Genomic DNA, 27,244 nt, shown 5'->3' on the forward strand with positions numbered 1-27,244 from the left:
TGGTTATATGGGGTTATATGGGGTTATAGGGGGTTATAGGGGGGTTATATGGGGTTATATGGGGTTATATGGGATATATGGGGTTATATGGGGTGTTAATGGGGTTATAAGGGCTGTATGGGGTTATATGGGGTTATATGGGGTTATAATGGGGTTATATGGGTTATATGGGGTTATATGGGGGTATATAGGGTTATATGGGGTTATATGGGGTTATATGGGGTTATATGGGTTATATGGGTTATATGGGGGTATATGGGGGTATATGGGGTTATATGGGTTATATGGGGTTATATGGGTTATATGGGGTTATATGGGTTATATGGGGTATATGGGGTTATATGGGGGTATATGGGGTTATATGGGGTTATATGGGGGTATATGGGGGTATATGGGGTTATATGGGGTTATATGGGTTATATGGGGCTATATGGGGGTATATGGTGTATATGGGGTTATATGGGGGTGTATGGGGTTATATGGGGTTATATGGGTTATATGGGGTATATGGGGGTATATGGGGTTATATGGGGGTATATGGGGTTATATGGGGTTATATGGGGGTATATGGGGGTATATGGGGTTATATGGGTTATATGGGGTTATATGGGGGTATATGGGTTATATGGGGTTATATGGGGTTATATGGGTTATATGGGGTTATATGGGGGTATATGGGTTATATGGGGTTATATGGGGGTATATGGGGTTATATGGGGTTATATGGGTTATATGGGGTTATATGGGGTTGTGTGGGGTTATATGGGGTTATATGGGATTATATGGGGTTATATGGGTTATATGGGGTTATATGGGGTATATGGGGTTATATGGGGTATATGGAGTTATATGGGGTATATGGGGTTATATGGGGTTATATGGGGTTATATGGGGGTATATGGGGTTATATGGGTGGTATAGGGTTATATGGGGATATAGGGGGGTATATGGGGTATATAGGGTTATATGGGGGTATATGGGGTTATATAGGGTTATATAGGGTTATATGCGGTTGTATGGGGTTATATGGGGTTATATGGGTGGTATAGGGTTATATGGGGATATAGGGGGGTATATGGGGGTATAGGGGGGTATAGGGTTATATGGGGTTATATGGGGTTATATGGGTTATATGGGGTTATATGGGTTATATGGGTTATATGGGGTTATATGGGGGTATATGGGGTTATATGGGTTATATGGGGTTCTATGGGGTTATATGGGGTATATGGGGGTATATGGGCTTATATGGGGTTATATGGGGGTATAGGGGATTATATGGGGTTATATGGGGGTATATGGGGTATATGGGGTTATATGGGGTTATATGGGGTTATATGGGTTATATGGGGTTATATGGGTTATATGGGGTTATATGGGGTTATATGGGTTATATGGGGTTATATGGGGTTGTATGGGGTTATATAGGGGTACATGGGGTTATATGGGGTTATATGGGGGTATATGGGGTTGTATGGGGTTATATGGGGTTATAGGGGGCTATATGGGGTTATATGGGGTTATATGGGGTTATATGGGGTTATATGGGGTTATATGGGTTATATGGAGTTATATGGGTTATATGGGGTTATATGGGGTTATATGGGTTATATGGGGTAATATGGGGGATATGGGTTATATGGGGTTATATGGGTTATATGGGCTATATGGGGTTATATATGGGGTTATATGGGGTTATAGGAGGGGATATGGGGTGTTAATGGGGTTATGGGGCCGGATATGGGGTTATGGGGTCGGATATGGGGCCGGATATGGGGTTATAGGGTTATAGTGGGGTATATGGGGTTATAGGGGGCATATGGGGTTATAGGGGGTATATGGGGTTATGGCCCATAACTTGCCCCCCCCTTGCAGCTGTTCATCACCATTATGGACAAACTGCGCCTGGAGATCCGCGCCATGGATGAGGTCTGGACCCCAGAACCCCATATAACCCCATATAACCCTATAACCCCCATAGCCCCATAACCCTATAACCCCATAAATCCTATAACCCCATATGACCCCATAGACTCCATAGGGATCCCATAACCCCAATAGAAACCCCATATAACCCCATATAACCCCACATAACCCTATAACCCCATATAACCCTATAACCCCATAACCCTATAAACCCCATAACCCCATAACCCTATAAACCCCATAATCCCATAAGGACCAGATAACCCCAATAGAAACCCCATAAACACCATAAGGACCCCATAACTCCATATGATCCCATAGCCTTATAACCCCATAACGCCATATGATCCCATAACTGCATAACCCCAATAGAAACCCTATAACCCCATATAACCCCATAACCCCATATAACCCCATATAACTCCATAACCCCATAGACCCCATAGGGACTCCACAGAGACTCCATATGAACCCATAAACCCAATAGAAACCCCATAACTCCATATGATCCTATAAGGACCCCATAACCCCATATGACCCCATAGGGACCCCATAACCCCATAGAAAGCCCATAACCCTATATGACCCCATAGACCCCATAATGACCCCATCAGACCCCATAAAGACCCCATTAGTCCCCATAAAACCCCATAGGGAACCCATAAGGACCCCATAAACCCCATAACCCCATATAACCCCATAACCCCAATAAAAACCCCATACGACCCCATAATCCTTATAAACTCCATAACCCCATATGACCCCATAACGCCATAACCCCATATAACCCATATAACCCATATAACCCCATATAACCCCATATAACCCATATAACCCCATATAACCCCATATAACCCCATATAACCCCATATAACCCCATATAACCCATATAGCCCCATATAACCCATATAACCCCATATAACCCATATAACCCCATATAACCCATATAACCCCATATAACCCCATATAACCCATATAATCCCATATAACCCCATATAACCCATATACCCCCATATAAACCCATATAACCCATATAACCCCATAAACCCCATATAACCCCACATGACCTCAAGTGACCCCTCCTCCCACGTGACCCCACGTGACCTTTTGACCTCCCTTGACCCCATAGATCCAACCCGACCTTCGGGAGCTGCTGGAGACCATGAACCGGATGAGCGCCCTGCCCAGCGACTTCGAGGGCCGCCATCATGTCCTGCACTGGTACATATAGGGTCGATAGGGTCCTTATGAGGTCCTTATAGGGTCCTTATGGGGTCATATGGGGTCTTATGGGGTCTTTATGGGGTCTTATGGGGTCCTTATGGGGTCTTTATAGGGTCAGTGGGGCCTAATGAGGCCTAACGCGGCCTAATGAGGCCTAACGCAGCCTACTGAGGCCTATGCGGCCTAATGGGGCCTTTGGGGCCTATAGGACCTTATGGGGTCCTTATAGGGTCCTTATGGGGTCATATGGGGTCCTTATAGGGTCCTTATAGGATTTTATGGGACCTTATGGGGTCCTTATGGGGTCATTATGGAGTCTTATGGGGCTTATGCGGCCTATTGCGGCCTACTGAGGCCTACTGAGGCCATATTGGGGCCTATGAGGCCTATACGACATTATGGGGTCCTTATGGGGTCATATGGGGTCCTTATGGGGTCATATGGGGTCTTATGGGGTCCTTATAGGGTCCTTATAGGGTATTTATGGGGTCTTTATCGGGTCTTTATGGGGTCTGTGGGGCCTAATGAGGCCTAACATGGCCTACTGAGGCCTACTGAGACCTAATGGGTCTATAGGGTCCTTATGGGGTCTTTATGGGGTCATTATGGGGCCTATGTGGCCTATTGCGGCCTAATGAGGCCTAACGCGGCCTACTGAGGCCTATGCGGCCTAATAGGGCCTTTGCGGCCTATCGGATCTTATAGGGTCTATAGGGTCCTTATGGGGTCCTTATAGGGTCCTTATGGGGTCTTATAGGGTCCATATCGGATTTTATGGGATCTTATGGGGTCTTCTGGGGTCTTTCTGGGGTCTTTATGGGATCAGTGGGGCCTAATGAGGCCTAACGTGGCCTACTGAGGCTTACTGTGGCCTACTGAGGCCTAATGGGGCCTATGAGGCCTATGCAGTCTAATGGGGCCTACTGAGGCCTAATGGTACCTACTGAGGCCTAATGGGGTCTATAGGGCCTTATGGGGTCCTATGGGGTCTTTATGGGGTCCTTATGGGGTCCTATGGGGTCCTTATAGGGTCCTTATAGGGTATTTATGGCGTCTTTATAGGGTCTTTATGGGGTCGGTGGGGCCTAATGAGGCCTAACACGGCCTACTGAGGCCTGATGGGGCCTACGCGGCCTACTGTGGCCTAATGGGGCCTATGGGGTTCTTATGGGGTCTATAGGGCCTTATGGGGTCCTTATAGGGTCCTCATAGGATTTTATGGGATCTTATGGGGTCTTATGGGGTTGTTATGGGGTCTTTATGGGGTCATTATGGGGTCTTATTGGGCCTATGGGGCCTATGCGGCCTATTGAGGCCTAATGAGGCCTACTGAGGCCTAATGGGGCCTACTGAGGCCTACTGAGGCCTAATGGGCCTATGGGGCCTAATGGGTCTATAGGGTCCTTATGGGGTCCTTATGGGGTCCTTATAGGGTCCTTATGGGGTCTTATGGGGTCCTTATGGGGTCCTATGAGGTCTTTATGGGGTCCTATGAGGTCTTTATGGGGGTCTTTATGGGGTCCTTATGGGGTCTGTGGAGTATTTATGGGGTCTATGGGGCCTATGAGGCCTATTGCGGCTTACTGAGGCCTAACGCGGCCTACTGAGGCCTAATGGGGCCTACTAAGGCCTAATGGGGCCTATAGGGCCTTATGGGGGTCCTATGGGGTCTTTATGGGGTCTTATGAGGTCTTATGGGGTCTTTATGGGGTCATATGGGGTTCTTTAGGGTCCTTATGGGGTCTTATAGGGTCTTATGGGGTCTTTATGGGGTCAGTGGGGCCTTATGAGGCCTAACGCAGCCTACTGAGGCCTAAAGAGGCCTAACGCGTCCTACTGAGGCCTAATGGGGCCTATGCGGCCTAATGGGGCCTATGGGGTTCCTATTGGGTTTTTTGGGGTCCTTATGGGTCCGTATAGGATCTTATGGGGTCCTGTGGGGTCTTATGGGGTCTTATGGGGTCTTTATGGGGTTTTTATGGGGTCAGTAGGGGCCTAATGAGGCCTAACGCGGCCTACTGAGGCCTAATGGGGCCTACTGAGGCCTAATGGGGCCTATGCGGCCTATGCAGCCAACTGCGGCCTAATGGGGCCTATGGGGTCCTTATGGAGTCATATGGGGTCTTATGCGGTCCTATGGGGTCTTATAGGGTCTTTATGGGGTCCTATGGGGTCTTATGGGGTCTTTATGGGGTTGTTATGGGGTCTTATGTGGTCTTTATGGAGTCTTATGGGGCCTATGCGGCCTATTGCGGCCTAATGAGGCCTACTGAGGCTTACTGAGGCCTACTGCAGCCTAATGGAGCCTATGCAACCTGTAGGTGTTTATGGCGTCCTTATAGGGTCCTTATGGGGTCTTATGGGGTTCTATGGGGTCTTATGGGGTCCTTATGGGGTCTTACCGGTTGTTCTGGGGTCTTTATGGGGTTGTTATGGGGTCGTATGGGGTCTTATGGGTCCTTATGGGGCCTAATGGGGCCTATGCGGCCTAATGGGGCCTACTGAGGCCTACTGAGGCCTAATGGGGCCTATGCGGCCTAATGGGGCCTATGGGGTCCTTATGGGGTCTTATGGGGTCATATGGGGTCTTATGGGGTCTTTATGGGGTCTTATAGGGTCTTTATGGGGTCCTTATGGGGTCTTTATGGGGTCTTATTGGGTCTTTATGGGGTCAGAGGGTTCAGAGGGGCCTAATGAGGCCTAACGCGGCCTACTGAGGCCTACTGAGGCCTAATGGGGCCTATGGGGCCTTATGGAGTCGTATAGAGCCATATGGGGACCTTATGGGGTCTTATGGGGTCTTATGGGGTCTTATAGGGTCTTTATGGGGTCTTATGGGGTCTTATGGGGTCCATTATGGGGTCTTTATGGGGTCTGTGGGACCTAATGAGGCCTACTGTGGCCTACTGAGGCCTAATGGGCCCATGCAGCCTAATGGGGCCTATGGGGTCCCTATGGGGTCCTTATGGGATCTTATAGGGTCCTCATGGGATCTTATGGGGTCCTTATGGGATTTTATGGGGTCTTATGGGGTCCTTATGGGGTCTTATGAGGTCTTTATGGGGTCAGAGGGTTCAGAGGGGCCTAATGAGGCCTAACGCGGCCTACTGAGGCCTACTGAGGCCTAATGGGGCCTATGGGGCCTTATGGGGTCATATAGAGCCATATGGGGACCTTATGGGGTCTTATGGGGTCATATGGGGTCTTATAGGGTCTTTATGGGGTCTTATGGGTTCCTTATGGGTTCCTTATGGGGTTGTGGTTCGGCCCCATAGGCTGCAGACATTGAGCTCCATGTCGGCCTCAGATGAGCTGGATGACAACCAGGTGAGACAGATGCTCTTCGACCTGGAATCGGCCTATAACGCCTTCAACCGCTGCCTGCATGCGTGAGCAGAACCGGGCCGGAACCAGAACCGGACCAGAACCAGAACCAGAACCTGAAGGGGATATGGGGTCAATAAGGCATCAATGGGGTCAATGGGAACTGCATGGAGTCAATGGGATTCATGGGGTCAATAAAGGTCATTGGACTAATGGAGTCTATTGGGCTTGGTACTGAATTGGACCGGAACCAGAACCAGAACCAGAACCTGAAGGGGATATGGGGTCAATAAGGCATCAATGGGGTCAATGGGAACTACATGGAGTCAATGGGATTTATGGGGTCAATTGGACCCAATGGGACCAGAACCGGAACCAGAACCAGAACCGGAACCTAATGGGGATATGGGGTCAATAAGGCATCAATGGGGTCAATGGGAACTGCATGGAGTCAATGGGAGTCAATGGGGCCCAATTGGACCCAATGGGACCAGAACCGGACCAGAACCAGAACCTGAAGGGGATATGGGGTCCATAAGGCATCAATGGGGTCAATGGGAACTGCATGGAGTCAATGGGAGTCAATGGGGCCCAATTGGACCCAATGGGACCAGAACCGGAACCAGAACCAGAACCTGAAGGGGATATGGGGTCAATAAGGCATTAATGGGGTCAATGGGAACTGCATGGAGTCAATGGGAGTCAATGGGGCCAATTGGACCCAATGGGACCAGAACCAGAACCAGATCCTGAAGGGGATATGGGGTCAATAAAGCATTAATGGGGTCAATGGGAACTGCATGGAGTCAATGGGATTGATGGGGTCAATAAAGGTCTTTGGACTAATGGGATCAATTGGGCTTGGTACTGAATTGGACCGGAACCAGAACCAGAACCAGAACCGGAACCTGAAGGGGATATGGGGTCAATAAGGCATCAATGGGGTCAATGGGAACTGCATGGAGTCAATGGGGGAATAAAACACATTGGAGTCAATGGGGCCCAATTGAACCCAATGGGACCAGAACCAGAACCGGATCGGAACCAGAACCTGAAGGGGATATGGGGTCCACAAGGCATTAATGGGGTCAATGGGAACTGCATGGAGTCAATGGGAGTCAATGGGGCCTATTGGACCCAATGGGACCGGAACCAGAACCGGAACCAGAACCTGAAGGGGATATGGGGTCAATAAGGCATCAATGGGGTCAATGGGAACTGCATGGAGTCAATGGGAGTCAATGGGGCCCAATTGGACCCAATGGGACCGGAACCAGAACCGGACCAGAACCTGAAGAGGATATGGGGTCAATATGGCATCAATGGGGTCAATGGTAACTGCATGGAGTCAATGGGACTGATGGGGTCAATTGGATCCAATGGGACCAGAACCGGACCGGAACCAGAACCAGAACCGGAACCTGAAGGGGATATGGGGTCCATAAGGCATTAATGGGGTCAATGGGAACTGCATGGAGTCAATGGGAGTCAATGGGGCCCAATTGGACCCAATGGGACCGGAACCTGACCGGAACCAGAACCAGAACCAGAACCTGAAGGGGATATGGGATCAATAAACATCAGTGGGGTCAATGGGAACTGCATGGAGTCAATGGGAGTCAATGGGGCCCAATTGGACCCCAATGGGACCAGAACCAGAACCGGAACCAGAACCAGAACCTGAAGGGGATATGGGGTCATTAAGGCATCATTGGGGTCAATGGGAACTGCATGGAGTCAATGGGACTGATGGGGCCAATTAGACCCAATGGGACCAGAACCGGAACCGGAACCAGAACCAGAACCAGAACCAGAACCGGAACCTGAAGGGGATATGGGGTCAATAAGGCATCAATGAGGTCAATGGGAACTGCATGGAGTCAATGGACTGATGGGGTCCATTGGACCCAATGGGACCGGAACCGGACCGGAACCACAACTGGACCGGAACCAGAACCAGAACCTGTAGGTGATATGGGCTTTATAAGGCATTAATGGGGTCAATGTGAACTGCATGGAGTCAATGGGAGTCACTGGGGCCCAATTGGACCCAATGGGATCGGAACCGGATCGGAACCAGAACCAGAACCGGAACCAGAACCAGAACCTAAAGGGGATATGGGGTCAATAAGGCATCAATGGGGTCAATGGGAACTGCATGGAGTCAATGGGAGTCAATGGGGTCCAATTGGACCCAATGGGACCAGAACCGGACCAGAACCAGAACCAGAACCTGAAGGGGATATGGGGCCAATAAGGCATCAATGGGGTCAATGGGAACTGCATGGAGTCAATGGGGGAATAAAACACATTGGAGTCAATGGGTGTCTATAGAAGTAATGGGGTCATTGGGTCCAATGGGACCAGGAACCAGAACCGGAACCAGAACCTGAAGGGGATATGGGGTCAATAAGGCATCAATGGGGTCAATGGAACTGCATGGAGTCAATGGGAGTCAATGGGGCCCAATTGGACCCAATGGGACCAGAACCGGACCGGAACCAGAACCAGAACCTGAAGGGGATATGGGGTCAATAAGGCATCAATGGGGTCAATGGGAACTGCATGGAGTCAATGGGACTGATGGGGTCCATTGGATCCAATGGGACCGGAACCGGACCGGAACCAGAACCAGAACCCGAAGGGGATATGGGGTCATTAAGGCATCAGTGGGGTCAATGGGAACTGCATGGAGTCAATGGGAGTCAATGGGGCACAATTGGATCCAATGGGACCAGAACCAGAACCGGACCGGAACCAGAACCAGAACCCGAAGGGGATATGGGGTCATTAAGGCATCAATGGGGTCAATGGGAACTGCATGGAGTCAATGGGAGTCAATGGGGCCCAATTGGACCCAATGTGACCAGAACCGGAACCGGGCCGGAACCAGAACCAGAACCTGAAAGGGATATGGTGTCAATAAGGCATTAATGGGGTCAATGGGAACTGCATGGAGTCAATGGGGCCAATTGGACGCAATGGGACCAGAACCGGACCGGAACCAGAACCAGAACCGGAACCAGAACCAGAACCTGAAGGGGATATGGGGTCATTAAGGCATTAATGGGGTCAATGGGAACTGCATGGAGTCAATGGGAGTCAATGGGGCCCAATTGGACCCAATGGGACCAGAACCAGAACCGGAACCAGAACCGGAACCTGAAGGGGATATGGGGTCAATAAGGCATTAATGGGGTCAATGGGAACTGCATGGAGTCAATGGGAGTCAATGGGGCCAAGTGGACCCAATGGGACCAGAACCAGAACCGGAACCAGAACCAGAACCTGAAGGGGATATGGGGTCAATAAGGCATCAGTGGGGTCAATGGGAACTGCATGGAGTCAATGGGAGTCAATGGGGCCCAATTGGACCCAATGGGACCAGAACCGGGCCAGAACCAGAACCAGAACCAGAAGGGGATATAGGGTCCATAAGGCATTAATGGGGTCAATGGGAACTGCATGGAGTCAATGGGAGTCAATGGGGCCCAACTGGACCCAATGGGACTGGAACAAGAACCGGAACCAGGGACTGATGGGGTCAATTGGACCCAATGGGACCGGAACCGGACCGGAGCCAGAACCAGAACCAGAACCAGAACCAGAACCTGAAGGGGATATGGGGTCAATAAGGCATCAGTGGGGTCAATGGGAACTGCATGGAGTCAATGGGACTGATGGGGTCCATTGGACCCAATGGGACCAGAACCGGACCGGAACCAGAACCAGAACCTGAAGGGGATATGGGGCCAATAAGGCATCAATGGGGTCAATGGGAACTGCATGGAGTCAATGGGGGAATAAAACACATTGGAGTCAATGGGTGTCTATAGAAGTAATGGGGTCAATTGGGTCCAATGGGACCAGAACCAGAACCGGAACCAGAACCAGAACCTGAAGGGGATATGGGGTCCATAAGGCATCAATGGGATCAATGGGAACTGCATGGAGTCAATGGGAGTCAATGGGGCCAATAAAAGTCATTGGACTAATGGGGTCTATTGGGCTTGGTACTGAATTGGACCGGAACCAGAACCAGAACCGGAACCAGAACCAGAACCTGAAGGGGATATGGGGTCAATAAGGCATCAATGGGGTCAATGGGAACTGCATGGAGTCAATGGGAGTCAATGGGGCCCAATTGGACCCAATGGGACCGGAACCTGACCGGAACCAGAACCAGAACCAGAACCTGAAGGGGATATGGGGTCAATAAGGCGTCAATGGGGTCAATGGGAACTGCATGGAGTCAATGGGAGTCAATGGGGCGCAATTGGACCCAATGGGACCAGAACCGGAACCAGAACCAGAACCTGAAGGGGATATGGGGTCAATAAGGCATTAATGGGGTCAATGGGAACTGCATGGAGTCAATGGGGGAATAAAACACATTGAGTCAATGGGTGTCTATAGAAGTAATGGGCCCAATTGGACCCAATGGGACCGGAACCGGACCGGAACCAGAACCGGTACCAGAATCAGAACCTGAAGGGGGATATGGGGTCAATAAGGCATCAATGGGGTCAATGGGAACTGCATGGAGTCAATGGGAGTCAATGGGGTCAATTGGACCCAATGGGACCGGAACCAGAACTGGAACCAGAACCAGAACCTGAAGGGGATATGGGGTCATTGAGGCATCAATGGGGTCAATGGGAACTGCATGGAGTCAATGGGAGTCAATGGGGCCCAATTGGACCCAATGGGACCAGAACCCGGACCGGAACCAGAACCAGAACTGAAGGGGATATGGGGTCAATAAGGCATTAATGGGGTCAATGGGAACTGCATGGAGTTCAATGGGGGAATAAAACACATTGGAGTCAATGGGTGTCTATAGAAGTAATGGGGTCAATTGGACCCAATGGGACCGGAACCAGAACTGGATCGGAACCAGAACCGGAACCTGAACCAGAACCTGAAGGGGATATGGGGTCAATAAGGCATCAGTGGGGTCAATGGGAACTGCATGGAGTCAATGGGGCCCAATTGGACCCAATGGGACCAGAACCGGACCAGAACCAGAACCAGAACCAGAACCTGAAGGGGATATGGGGTCATTAAGGCATTAATGGGGTCAATGGGAACTGCAATGAGTCAATGGGACTGATGGGGTCAATTGGACCCAATGGGACCAGAACCGGAACCAGAACCAGAACCTGAAGGGGATATGGGGTCCATAAGGCATCAATGGGGTCAATGGGAACTGCATGGAGTCAATGGGAGTCAATGGGGCCCAATTGGACCCAATGGGATCGGAATCGGACCGGAACCAGAACCAGAACCTGAAGGGGATATGGGGTCAATAAAGCATCAATGGGGTCAATGGGAACTGCATGGAGTCATTGGGACTGATGGGGTCAATTGGACCCAATGGGACCGGAACCAGAACCGGACCAGAACCAGAACCAGAACCGGAACCTGAAGGGGATATGGGGTCAATAAGGCATCAATGGGGTCAATGGGAACTGCATGGAGTCAATGGGAGTCAATGGGGTCAATTGGACCCAATGGGACCGGAACCAGAACCGGACCAGAACCAGAATCGGAACCTGAAGGGTGATATGGGGTCAATAAGGCATTAATGGGGTCAATGGGAACTGCATGGAGTCAATGGGGGAATAAAACACATTGGAGTCAATGGGTGTCTATAGAAGTAATGGGGCCAATTGGACCCAATGGGACCGGAACCGGACCGGGAACCAGAACCGGTACCAGAATCAGAACCTGAAGGGGATATGGGGTCAATAAGGCATCAATGGGGTCAATGGGAACTGCATGGAGTCAATGGGAGTCAATGGGGCCCAATTGGACCCAATGGGACCAGAACCAGAACCGGACCAAAACCAGAACCAGAACCAGAACCTGAAGGGGATATGGGGTCAAGCATCAATGGGGTCAATGGGAACTGCATGGAGTCAATGGGACTGATGGGGTCCATTGGACCCAATGGGACCGGAACCGGACCGGAACCACAACTGGACCGGAACCAGAACCAGAACCTGGTTCAATGTGACCCCATAGACACCAATGGGACACCATGGACATCAATGGGACCCCATAGACATCAATGGGACCCCATAGACAACAGTGGGGCCCCATAGACATTAATGGAACCCTTGGACATCAATGGGACTCCATAGACATCATTAGGATCCCATAGAGACAAATAGGAACACATAGACATCAATGCGGCCCTATAGACATCAATAGGACCCCATAGACTCCAAAATGACCCCATAGATCCCAATAGGACCCCGTTGACATCAATGTGACCCATAGACAAGAATGGGTCCCATAGACCCTAATGGGACCCCATAGAAACCAATGGGACACCCTAGATATCTATAGGACACCCTAGACATCAATGGGACCCCATAGACATCAATGGCACCCCATAGAACTCAATGGGACTCCATAGACATCAATGGGACCCCATAGACATCAATGGGACACACAGAACTCAATGGGACCCAATAGACTACAACGGGACCCCATAGACACTAATAGGATCCCATAGACAACGATAGGACCCCATAGACAACAATGGGACCCCATAGACACCAATGTGACCCCATAGACACCAATGGGAATCCATAGACATTAATGTGACCCCATAGAACTTAATGTGACCCCATAGACCCCAATGTAACCCCATAGGCATTAATGGAACCCATAGACAGTAATGGCACCCCATGGACATCAATAGTACCCCATAGACCCCAGTGTCACCCCATAGACCCCAATGTGACCCCATAGACATCAATGGCCCCATAGACCTCAATGTGATCCCGTAGACATCAATGGGACCCCACAGGACTCAATGGGACCCTATAGGACTCAATGGGACCCTATAGATATCAATGTGACCCCATAGACATCAATGGGACCCCATAGACATCAATGTGACCCCATAGACCTCAATGGGACCCCATAGACCCCAGTGTGACCCCATAGACGCCAATGTGACCCCATAGACATCAATGGGATCCCATAGACCTCAATGGGACCCCATAGACCACAATGGTACCCCATAGACCCCAATATCACCCCATAGACCCCAATGTGACCCCATAGTCATCAATGGGACCCCATAGACCCCAATGTGACCCCATAGACATCAATGGGACCCAATAGGACTCAATGGGACCCTATAGACATCAATGGGACCCCACAGACCTCAATGGGACCCCATAGACATCAATGGTACCCCATAGACCCCAATGTGACCACATAGACATCAGTGGGACCCCATAGAAACCAATGGGACCCCATAGATCTCAATGTGATCCCATAGACGCCGATGTGACCTTATAGACATCAATGTGACCCCATAGCCATCAATGGGACCCCATAGACCCCAATGTGACCCCATAGACATCAATGGGACCCCATAGGACTCAATGTGACCCTATAGACATCAATGGGACCCCATAGATATCAATGGGACCCCATAGACATCAATGGGACACCATAGACAACAATGTGACCCCATTGACATCAATGAGACCCCATAGACGTCAATGGAACACCATAGACCCCAATGTGCCCCCATAGATCTCAATGTGATCCCATAGACACCAGTGGGACCCTATAGACATCAATGGCACCCCACAGACCCCAATGTGACCCCACAGACATCAGTGGGACCCCATAGACCCCAATGTAATCCCATAGACATCAATGTGACCCCATAGAACTCAATGTGACCCCATAGACATCAATGTGACCCCATAGACTTCAATGTGACCCCATAGCCATCAATGGGACCCCATAGACTTCAATGGGACCCCATAGACATCAATGTGACCCCATAGACTTCAATGTGACCCCATAGACATCAATGGGACCCCATAGAACTCAATGGGACCCCATAGAACTTAATGTGGCCCTGTAGACACCAATGTGACCCCATAGACCTCAATGGGACCCCATAGACCCCAGTGTGACCCCATAGACGCCAATGTGACCCCATAGACATCAATGGCACCCCATAGACCACAATGGTACCCCATAGACCCCAATATCACCCCATAGACCCCAATGTGACCCCATAGACATCAATGGGACCCAATAGGACTCAATGGGACCCTATAGACATCAATGGGACCCCACAGACCTCAATGGGACCCCATAGACATCAATGGTACCCCATAGACCCCAATGTGACCACATAGACATCAGTGGGACCCCATAGAAACCAATGGGACCCCATAGATCTCAATGTGATCCCATAGACGCCGATGTGACCTTATAGACATCAATGTGACCCCATAGCCATCAATGGGACCCCATAGACCCCAATGTGACCCCATAGACATCAATGGGACCCCATAGGACTCAATGTGACCCTATAGACATCAATGGGACCCTATAGACATCAATGGGACCCCATAGATATCAATGGGACCCCATAGACATCAATGGGACACCATAGACAACAATGTGACCCCATTGACATCAATGAGACCCCATAGACGTCAATGGAACACCATAGACCCCAATGTGCCCCCATAGATCTCAATGTGATCCCATAGACACCAGTGGGACCCTATAGACATCAATGGCACCCCACAGACCCCAATGTGACCCCACAGACATCAGTGGGACCCCATAGACCCCAATGTAATCCCATAGACATCAATGTGACCCCATAGAACTCAATGTGACCCTATAGACATCAATGGGACCCTATAGACATCAATGGGACCCCATAGATATCAATGGGACCCCATAGACAACAATGGGACCCCATAGACAACAATGGGACCCCATAGACACCAATAGGATCCCAAAGACAACAGTAGGACCCCATAGACAACAATGGGATCCTATAGACATCAATGGGACCCCATAGATATCAATGGGACCCCATAGACAACAATGGGACCCCATAGACACCAATAGGATCCCAAAGACAACAGTAGGACCCCATAGACAACAATGGGATCCTATAGACATCAATGGGACCCCATAGATATCAATGGGACCCCATAGACAACAATGGGACCCCATAGACACCAATAGGATCCCAAAGACAACAGTAGGACCCCATAGACAACAATGGGATCCTATAGACATCAATGGGACCCCATAGATATCAATGGGACCCCATAGACAACAATGGGACCCCATAGACACCAATAGGATCCCAAAGACAACAGTAGGACCCCATAGACAACAATGGGATCCTATAGACATCAATGGGACCCCATAGATATCAATGGGACCCCATAGACAACAATGGGACCCCATAGATATCAATGTGACCCTATAGACATCAATGGGACCCCATAGACATCAATGGGACCCCATAGACAACAATGGGACCCCATAGACAACAATGGGACCCCATAGACAACAATAGGACCCCATAGACCACAATGGGACCCCATAGACATCAATGTGACCCCATAGACTTCAATGGGACCCCATAGACATCAATGTGACCCCATAGACTTCAATGTGACCCCATAGACATCAATGGGACCCCATAGAACTCAATGGGACCCCATAGAACTCAATGGGACCCCATAGAACTTAATGTGGCCCTGTAGACACCAATGTGACCCCATAGACCCCAGTGTGACCCCATAGACGCCAATGTGACCCCATAGACATCAATGGGATCCCATAGACATCAATGGGACCCCATAGAACTCAATGGGACCCCAAAGACATCAGTGGGACCCCATAGATATCAATGGGACCCCATAGACATCAATGGTACCCCATAGACCCCAATGGGACCCCATAGACATCAGTGTGACCCCATAGACACCAATGTGACTCCATAGTCAGCAATAGGACCCCATAGACCCCAATGTGACCCCATAGATGCCAATGGGACCCTATAGACATCAATAAGACCCCATAGACATCAATGTGACCCCATAGATGCCAATGGGACCCTATAGACATCAATAAGACCCCATAGACATCAATGTGACCCCATAGATGCCAATGGAACCCTATAGACATCAATAAGACCCCATAGACATCAATGTGACCCCATAGATGCCAATGGAACCCTATAGACATCAATAAGACCCCATAGACATCAATGTGACCCCATAGATGCCAATGGAACCCTATAGACATCAATAAGACCCCATAGACATCAATGGGACACCATAGACCCCAACGTGACCCCTTAGATCTCAGTGTGATCCCATAGACACCAATGGGACCCTATAGACATGTAGCTAAGGACAAAATATGTAGCGAGAAACAAGGACGGCCTAAAGGGAAAAACAAGATGTGTAGGCATAGCTATGAAGACCCCATTGACCCCATAGAGTCCCCATTGACCCCATAGTGTCCCCTTTGACCCCATAGAGTCCCCATTGACCCCATAGTGTCCCCTTTGACCCCATTGACACCATAGTATCCCCATTGACCCCATAGAGTCCCCATTGACCCCATAGAGTCCCCATTGACCCCATTGACCCATAGTATCCCCATTGACCCCATAGTGTCCCCTTTGACCCCATTGACACCATAGTATCCCCATTGACCCCATAGTGTCCCCTTTGACCCCATTGACCCCATAGAGTCCCCATTGACCCCATAGAGTCCCCATTGACCCCATAGTGTCCCCTTTGACCCCATTGACCCCATAGTGTCCCCATTGACCCCATAGAGTCCCCATTGACCCCATAGTGTCCCCTTTGACCCCATTGACCCCATAGTGTCCCCATTGACCCCATAGAGTCCCCATTGACCCCATAGTGTCCCCTTTGACCCCATTGACCCATAGTATCCCCATTGACCCATAGTGTCCCCACTGACCCCATAGAGTCCCCTTTGACCCCATTGACCCCATAGAGTCCCCATTGACCCCATAGAGTCCCCATTGACCCCATTGACACCATAGTATCCCCATTGACCTATAGTGTCCCCATTGACCCCATAGTGTCCCCTTTGACCCCATTGACACCATAGAGTCCCCATTGACCCCATAGAGTCCCCATTGACCCCATTGACCCATAGTATCCCCATTGACCCATAGTGTCCCCATTGACCCCATAGAGTCCCCTTTGACCCCATTGACCCCATGGTATCCCCATTGACCCATAGTATCCCCATTGACCCCATAGTATCCCCATTGACCCCATAGTTTCCCCTTTGACCCCATTGACCCCATAGAGTCCCCATTGACCCCATAGTGTCCCCTTTGACCCCATTGACCCCATAGAGTCCCCATTGACCCCATAGAGTCCCCATTGACCCCATTGACCCATAGTATCCCCATTGACCCATAGTGTCCCCATTGACCCCATAGAGTCCCCTTTGACCCCATTGACCCCATGGTATCCCCATTGACCCATAGTATCCCCATTGACCCCATAGTATCCCCATTGACCCCATAGTTTCCCCTTTGACCCCATTGACCCCATAGAGTCCCCATTGACCCCATAGTGTCCCCTTTGACCCCATTGACCCCATAGAGTCCCCATTGACCCCATAGAGTCCCCATTGACCCCATTGACACCATAGTATCCCCATTGACCCCATAGTGTCCCCATTGACCCCATAGAGTCCCCATTGACCCCATAGTGTCCCCTTTGACCCCATTGACACCATAGTATCCCCATTGACCCCATAGAGTCCCCATTGACCCCATAGAGTCCCCATTGACCCCATTGACCCATAGTATCCCCATTGACCCCATAGTGTCCCCATTGACCCCATAGAGTCCCCATTGACCCCATAGTGTCCCCTTGGACCCCATTGACACCATAGTATCCCCATTGACCCCATAGAGTCCCCATTGACCCCATAGAGTCCCCATTGACCCCATTGACCCATAGTATCCCCATTGACCCCATAGTGTCCCCATTGACCCCATAGAGTCCCCATTGACCCGATAGAGTCCCCATTGACCCCATTGACCCATAGTATCCCCATTGACCCATAGTGTCCCCATTGACCCCATAGAGTCCCCTTTGACCCCATTGACCCCATGGTATCCCCATTGACCCATAGTATCCCCATTGACCCCATAGTATCCCCATTGACCCCATAGTGTCCCCTTTGACCCCATTGACCCCATAGAGTCCCCATTGACCCCATAGAGTCCCCATTGACCCCATTGACCCATAGTATCCCCATTGACCCATAGTGTCCCCATTGACCCCATAGAGTCCCCATTGACCCCACTGACCCATAGTATCCCCATTGACCCCATAGTGTCCCCATTGACCCCATAGAGTCCCCATTGACCCCATAGAGTCCCCATTGACCCCATTGACCCATAGTATCCCCATTGACCCATAGTGTCCCCATTGACCCCATAGAGTCCCCTTTGACCCCATTGACCCCATAGAGTCCCCATTGACCCCATAGAGTCCCCATTGACCCCATTGACCCATAGTATCCCCATTGACCCCATAGTGTCCCCATTGACCCCATAGAGTCCCCATTGACCCCATTGACCCATAGTATCCCCATTGACCCATAGTGTCCCCATTGACCCCATAGAGTCCCCTTTGACCCCATTGACCCCATAGAGTCCCCATTGTCCCCATAGAGTCCCCATTGACCCCATTGACCCATACTATCCCCATTGACCCATAGTGTCCCCATTGACCCCATAGAGTCCCCTTTGACCCCATTGACCCCATGGTATCCCCATTGACCCATAGTATCCCCATTGACCCCATAGAGTCCCCATTGACACCATAGAGTCCCCATTGACCCCATTGACCCATAGTATCCCCATTGACCCCATAGTGTCCCCATTGACCCCATTGACCCATAGTATCCCCATTGACCCATAGTGTCCCCATTGACCCCATAGAGTCCCCATTGACCCCATTGACCCATAGTATCCCCATTGACCCATAGTGTCCCCATTGACCCCATAGAGTCCCCTTTGACCCCATTGACCCCATAGAGTCCCCATTGACCCCATAGAGTCCCCATTGACCCCATTGACCCATACTATCCCCATTGACCCATAGTGTCCCCATTGACCCCATAGAGTCCCCTTTGACCCCATTGACCCCATGGTATCCCCATTGACCCATAGTATCCCCATTGACCCCATAGAGTCCCCATTGACCCCATAGAGTCCCCATTGACCCCATTGACCCATAGTATCCCCATTGACCCCATAGAGTCCCCATTGACCCCATAGTGTCCCCTTTGACCCCATTGACCCCATGGTATCCCCATTGACCCATAGTATCCCCATTGACCCCATAGTATCCCCATTGACCCCATAGTGTCCCCTTTGACGCCATTGACACCATAGTATCCCCATTGACCCCATAGTATCCCCATTGACCCCATAGTGTCCCCTTTGACCCCATTGACACCATAGTATCCCCATTGACCCCATAGAGTCCCCATTGACCCCATAGAGTCCCCATTGACCCCATTGACCCATAGTATCCCCATTGACCCCATAGTGTCCCCATTGACCCCATAGAGTCCCCATTGACCCCATTGACCCATAGTATCCCCATTGACCCATAGTGTCCCCATTGACCCCATAGAGTCCCCATTGACCCCATTGACCCATAGTATCCCCATTGACCCCATAGTATCCCCTTTGACCCCATTGACCCCATAGAGTCCCCATTGACCCCATAGTGTCCCCTTTGACCCCATTGACACCATAGTATCCCCATTGACCCCATAGAGTCCCCATTGACCCCATAGAGTCCCCATTGACCCCATTGACCCATAGTATCCCCATTGACCCCATAGTGTCCCCATTGACCCCATAGAGTCCCCATTGACCCCATAGAGTCCCCATTGACCCCATAGTGTCCCCTTTGACCCCATTGACACCATAGTATCCCCATTGACCCCATAGAGTCCCCATTGACCCCATAGAGTCCCCATTGACCCCATTGACCCATAGTATCCCCATTGACCCCATAGTGTCCCCATTGACCCCATAGAGTCCCCATTGACCCCATAGAGTCCCCATTGACCCCATAGTGTCCCCTTTGACCCCATTGACACCATAGTATCCCCATTGACCCCATAGAGTCCCCATTGACCCCATAGAGTCCCCATTGACCCCATTGACCCATAGTATCCCCATTGACCCCATAGTGTCCCCATTGACCCCATAGAGTCCCCATTGACCCCATAGAGTCCCCATTGACCCCATAGTGTCCCCTTTGACCCCATTGACACCATAGTATCCCCATTGACCCCATAGAGTCCCCATTGACCCCATAGAGTCCCCATTGACCCCATTGACCCATAGTATCCCCATTGACCCATAGTGTCCCCATTGACCCCATAGAGTCCCCATTGACCCCATAGTGTCCCCATGGACCCCACTGGCACCATAGAGTCCCCATTGACCCCATAGAGTCCCCATAGGGTCCCCATTGACACCATAGTGTCCCCATCGACCCCACTGACCTGATAGAATCCCCATTGACCCCATAGAGTCCCCATTGACCCCATAGTGTCTCCATCAACCCCACTGACCCCATAGTGCCACCATTGACCCCATAGAGTCCCCATATGGTCCCCATTGACCCTATAGTGTCCCCATCAACCCCACAGACCCCATAGAGTCCCCGTTGACCCCATTGAGTCCCCATAGGGTCCCCATTGGCCCCACAGAGTCCCAATATGGTCCCCATTGACCCCTTAGTGTCCCCATTGACCCCACTGACCCCATAGGGTCCCCATCAACCCCACTGACCCCATAGAGTCCCCATAGGGTCCCCATTGACCCCATAGTGTCCCCATTGACCCCATTGAGCTCTATGGGGTCTCCTTGTTGTGGGGCCGGGCAATAAAATCCCAACAGGCTGAACCCCAAACTAATTGTGGAGCGTTGACCCCAAGTGACCCCTCACTGACCCCAAGTGACCCCCCTAAATGACCCCATGTAACCCCAAATGACCCCAAGTGACCCCACAATGACCTCGAATGACCCCATCCGTCTCCATGGCAGCCGTTTAATCAACAACCCCATAAGAACATCAATGACCCCATAAGAACATCAATGACCCCATAACAGCATCATTGACCCCATAACAACATCGATGACCCCATAACAGCATCAATGACCCCATAACAGCATCAATGACCCCATAACATCATCAATGACCCCATAATGGCATCAATGACTCCATAACAGCATCATTGACCCCATAACAGCATCAATGACCCCATAAGAACATCAATGACCCCATAACATCATCAATGACCCCATAACAGCATCGATGACCCCATAACAGCATCAATGACCCCATAACGGCATCAACGACCCCATAACAGCATCAATGACCCCATAAGAACATCAATGACCCCATAACAGCATCAATGACCCCATAACAGCATCAATGACCCCATAACAGCATCATTGACACCATAACAGCATCAATGACCCCATAAGAACATCAATGACCCCATAACGGCATCAATGACCCCATAAGAACATCGATGACCCCATAAAACATCAGTGACCTCATAACAGCATCATTGACCCCATAACAGCATCAATGACCCCATAACAGCATCAATGACCCCATAACAGCATCAATGACCCCATAACGGCATCAATGACGCCATAACAGCATCAATGACCCCATAACAGCATCAATGACCCCATAAGAACATTATTGACCCCATAACAGCATCGATGACCCCATAAGAACATTATTGACCCCATAACAGCATCATTGACCCCATAACAGCATCATTGACCCCATAAGAACATTATTGACCCCATAACAGCATCGATGACCCCATAAGAACATTATTGACCCCATAACAGCATCATTGACCCCATAACAGCATCATTAATCCCATAAGAGCATCAATGACCCCATAAGAACATCGATGACCCCATAAAACATCAGTGACCTCATAACAGCATCATTGACCCCATAACAGCATCAATGACCCCATAACAGCATCAATGACCCCATAACAGCATCGATGACCCCATAAGAACATCAATGACCCCATAACAGCATCAATGACCCCATAACAGCATCATTGACCCCATAACAGCATCAATGACCCCATAACGACATCAATAACCCCATAACAGCATCAATGACCCCATAACAGCATCAATGACCCCATAACAGCATCATTGACCCCATAAGAACATTATTGACCCCATAACAGCATCGATGACCCCATAAGAACATTATTGACCCCATAACAGCATCATTGACCCCATAACAGCATCATTTATCCCATAAGAGCATCAATGACCCCATAAGAACATCAATGACCCCATAACAGCATCAATGACCCCATAACAACATCAATGACCCCATAACAGCATCAGTGACCCCATAACAACATCAATGACCCCATAAGAACATCGATGACCCCATAAAACAACAGTGACCTCATAACGGCATCAATGACCCCATAACAGCATCAATGACCCCATAACAGCATCGATGACCCCATAACAGCATCATTGACCCCATAACAGCATCAATGACCCTAAAAGACATCAATGAATAGAGATGACCCCATAAGACATCAATGACCCCAAATGGCTGCTATGACCCCAAATGACCCCAAATGGCTGCAATGACCCCAAATAGGGATGACCCCAAAACACAACAACCCTAAATAACCATGACCCCAAATCACCACGACCCCAAAATCACCACGACCCCAAAATAACCATGACCCTAAATCTCCATCACCCCAAATGACCACGACCCCAAATCCAGATGAGCCCAAATGACCACAACCCCAAATGACCACGACCCTAAATCTCCATAACCCCAAATGACCACGACCCCAAATAACCATGACCCCAAATGACCATGACCCCAAATAACCATGACCCCAAATGACCATGACCCCAAATCCAGATGACCCCAAATCTCCATCACCCCAAATGACCATGACCCCAAATAACCACAACCCCAAATATCCATAACCCTAAATCTCCATGACCTCAAATAACCATGACCCCAGATCTCCATCACCCCAAATGACCACGACCCTAAATCTCAATAACCCCAAATAACCATGACCCTACAGCTCCATAACCTAAATGACCACGATCCCAAATAACCATGACCCTAAATCTCCATAACCCAAATAAACATGACCCTAAATCACCACGACCCCAAATGACCATGACCCTAAATCTCCATGACCCGAAATGACCATGACCCTAAATCTCCATGACCCCAAATAGAGATGATCCCAAATGACCATGTCCCTAAATCTCCATAACCCCAAATAACCATGACCCCAAATAACCACGTTCCTAAATCTCCATCACCCCAAATGACCACAACCCCAAATAACCATGACCCCAAATATTCATCACCCCAAATGACCACGACCTCAAATAACTATGACCCCAAATAGCCATGACCCCAAATAACCTTGACCCTAAATCTCCATAACCCCAAATAGCCATGACCCCAAATAACCATGACCCTAAATCTCCATGACCCCAAATAACCACGACCCCAAATGACCACGACCCCAAATCCAGATGACCCCAAATGACCACAACCCCAAATGACCACGACCCAAAATCTCCATAACCCCAAATAGCCATGACCCCAAATAACCATGATCCTAAATCACCATGACCCCAAATGACCATAACCCCAAATCTCCATGACCCCAAATAACCACGTCCCTAAATCTCCATCACCCCAAATGACCACGACCCCAAATATGACCCTAAATCTCCATAACCCCAAATGACCACGACCTCAAATCACCCTGACCCCAAACAGCCGTAACCCCAAATAACCATGACCCTAAATCTCCATCACCCCAAATAGCCACGACCCCAAATCCAGACGACCCCAAATAACCATGACCCCAAATCTCCATCACCCCAAATGACCACGACCCCAAATCAAGATGACCCCAAATAGTCATGACCCTAAATCTCCATCACCCCAAATGACCATGACCCCAAATATGACCCTAAATCTCCATGACCCCAAATGACCACGATCCCAAATAACAATGACCCCGAATGACCACAACCCTAAATCTCCATAACCCCAAATGACCACGATCCCAAATAACCATGACCCTAAATCCCCATAACGCAAATAAACACGACCCCAAATGACCATGACCCTAAATCTCCATGACCCCAAATCACCACGACCCCAAATGACCATGACCCCAAATCCAGATGACCCCAAATCTCCATCACCCCAAATGACCACGATCCCAAATCTCCATAACCCCAAATAACCATGACCCTAAATCACCACGACCCCAAATGACCATGACCCTAAGTCTCCATAATCCCAAATAGCCATGACCCCAAATGACCATGACCCCAAATCCAAATGACCCCATATAACCATGACCCCAAATCTCCATCACCCCAAACGACCATGACCCCAAATCACACTGTCCCCAAATGGAGATGTCCCCATGTCACGACATCCCCATATCACGATATCCCCATGTCACGACATGCCCCTGTCCCACTGTCCCCATCGTCCCCATGTCATGACATCCCCATGTCCCCCTGCCCTATGTCACGATAGACCCATGTCACGACATCCCGATATCGCGACATCCCCATATCGTGACATCCCCATGTCCCATTGTCCCCATGTCACGACATCCCCACGTCACACCATCCCCATGTCACGATAGACCCATGTCATGTCATCCCCATGTCATGACATCCCCATATCGTGACATCCCCATGTCCCCCTGTCCCTATGTCACGATATCCCCATGTCATGATATACCTATGTCACGATATCCCCATATCATGACATCCCCATGTCATATTGTCCCCATGTCACGATATCCCCATATCATGACATCCCCATATAACGTCATCCCCATGTCACGCTGTCCCCATGTCACGACATCCCCATGTCATGACATCCCCACGTCACGATATCCCCATGTCACGACATGACCCCATCCCACCGTCCCCATATCCCATTGTCCCCATGTCAAACCATCCCCATGTCACGACATCCCCATGTCAGAGTCCAATGTCACGACATCCCCATATCGTGACATCCCCATGTCCCATTGTCCCCATGTCACGACATCCCCACGTCACACCATCCCCATGTCACGATAGACCCATATCACAATATACCCATGTCACGATATCCCCATATCACAACATCCCCATGTCCCACTGTCCCCACATCACCATATCCCATGTCGTGACATCCCCATGTCACGACATCCCCATATCATGATATACCCACATCACAACATCCCCATGTCCCCATCCCCATGTCACGACATCCCCACGTCACACTGTCCCCATGTCACGACATCCCCATGTCACGACATCCCCATGTCACGACATCCCCATATCACAACATCCCCATATCGTGATATACCCATGTCACGACATCCCCATATCGTGACATCCATGTGCCACAACAGCTCATCCCCATGTCAAGATCCCCATGTCACGCTGTCCCCATGTCACGACATCCCCATTTCAAACTGTCCCCATGTCACGACATCCCCATGTCCCACTGTCCATGTCGTGACATCCCCATGTCAAAACATCCCCATGTCACGACATCCCCATGTCATGATATCCCCATGTCACGATATCTCAATGTCACACAGGCCCCCTATCACGACATCCCCATATCGTGACATCCCCATGTCACGACATCCCCATATCACGATATCCCCATATCACGACAACCCCATGTCACACTGTCCCCATGTCACAATATCCCCATGTCACGACATCCCCATGTCAAACAGTCCCCATGTCACGACATCCCCATGTCACGACGTCCCCATGTCATGATATCCCCATGTCACGGTGTCCCCATGTCGCGATATACCCATGTCTCTTCATCCCCATGTCACCTTGTCCCCATATCACGACATCCCCATGTCACGACATCCCCATATCGTGATATCCACGTATCACAACTCATCCCCATATCAAGATCCCCATATCGTGACATTCCCCACGTCACGACAACCCCATGTCCCCCTGTCCCCATGTCACGACATCCCCATCTCATGTCATCCCCATGTCACGACATACCCCATATGATGACGTCCCCATGTCACGACATCCCCATGTCATAGTGTCCCCATGTTCCCCTGTCCCCATATCACAACATCCCCATGTCACACTGTCCCCATATCACGACGTCCCCATATCGTGACATCATGTCACACCAACTCATCCCCATTGCAAGATCCCCATGTCACGATATCCCCATATCACGACATCCCCATGTCAAACTGTCCCCATGTCACGACATCCCCATATGGTGACATCCACGTGTCACAACAGCTCATCCCCATGTCACACTGTCCCCATGTCACGACATCCCCATGTCACGACATCCCCATGTCCCCCTGTCCCCATGTCCTGTCATCCCCATGTCACGACATCCCCATATCACAATATACCCATATCATGAGATCCCCATCTCCCCTTGTCCCCATATCACGACATCCCCATATCGTGACATCCCCATATCATGACATCCCCATATCACGACATCCCCATGTCACATCGTCCCCGTCCCGATATCCCCATGTCATTAATCAATGTCATAACATCCCCATGTCACGACATCCCCCCATATCGTGACATCCCCATGTCACACTCATCCCCATGTCAAGATCCCCATCTCATGTCATCCCCATGTCACGATATCCCCATATCACGATATACCCATGTCACCTCATCCCCATGTCCCCCTGTCCCCATGTCATGTCATCCCCATATCACGACATCCCCATATCACGACATCCCCATATCACACTGTCCCCATGTCACAATATCCCCATGTCACGACATCCTTGT

The 27,244-nt window shown here is 50.1% G+C and overlaps 1 protein-coding gene across 3 annotated transcripts; it reads left to right on the forward strand.

Moving 5' to 3' along the window:
* Positions 1–1,863: 1,863 nt before the first annotated feature.
* On the forward strand, positions 1,864–9,376 carry VPS28 (VPS28 subunit of ESCRT-I). Of its 3 annotated transcripts, none has more exons than XM_072329495.1 (4): positions 1,864–1,929; positions 3,056–3,147; positions 6,426–6,544; positions 9,348–9,376. In XM_072329495.1, exons 1-3 carry the CDS (start codon positions 1,891–1,893, stop codon positions 6,541–6,543), a joined length of 249 nt encoding a protein of 82 aa, XP_072185596.1. In that variant the 5' UTR covers positions 1,864–1,890; the 3' UTR covers position 6,544; positions 9,348–9,376. The 3 variants fall into 3 exon arrangements, with proteins under 3 accessions (XP_072185596.1, XP_072185595.1, XP_072185594.1); XM_072329494.1 differs by lacking the exon at positions 9,348–9,376 and adding an exon at positions 8,554–8,615 and having other exon boundaries at positions 6,426–6,557; XM_072329493.1 differs by lacking the exon at positions 9,348–9,376 and adding an exon at positions 6,718–6,738 and having other exon boundaries at positions 6,426–6,565.
* The last annotated feature ends 17,868 nt before the right edge of the window (positions 9,377–27,244 follow it).

Source organism: Excalfactoria chinensis, chromosome 2, assembly GCF_039878825.1.
Source record: "Excalfactoria chinensis isolate bCotChi1 chromosome 2, bCotChi1.hap2, whole genome shotgun sequence".
Taxonomy (NCBI): Eukaryota; Metazoa; Chordata; class Aves; order Galliformes; family Phasianidae; genus Excalfactoria; species Excalfactoria chinensis.

Excerpts from the sequence above, each read along its gene's own strand:
- VPS28 (XM_072329495.1), top strand. The coding sequence starts at position 1,891 with ATGGACAAACTGCGCCTGGAGATCCGCGCCATGGATGAG. Across the intron at positions 1,930-3,055 it reads AGATCCGCGCCATGGATGAG|ATCCAACCCGACCTTCGGGA; the intron begins GTCTGGACCCCA and ends TTGACCCCATAG. Across the intron at positions 3,148-6,425 it reads CGCCATCATGTCCTGCACTG|GCTGCAGACATTGAGCTCCA; the intron begins GTACATATAGGG and ends TCGGCCCCATAG.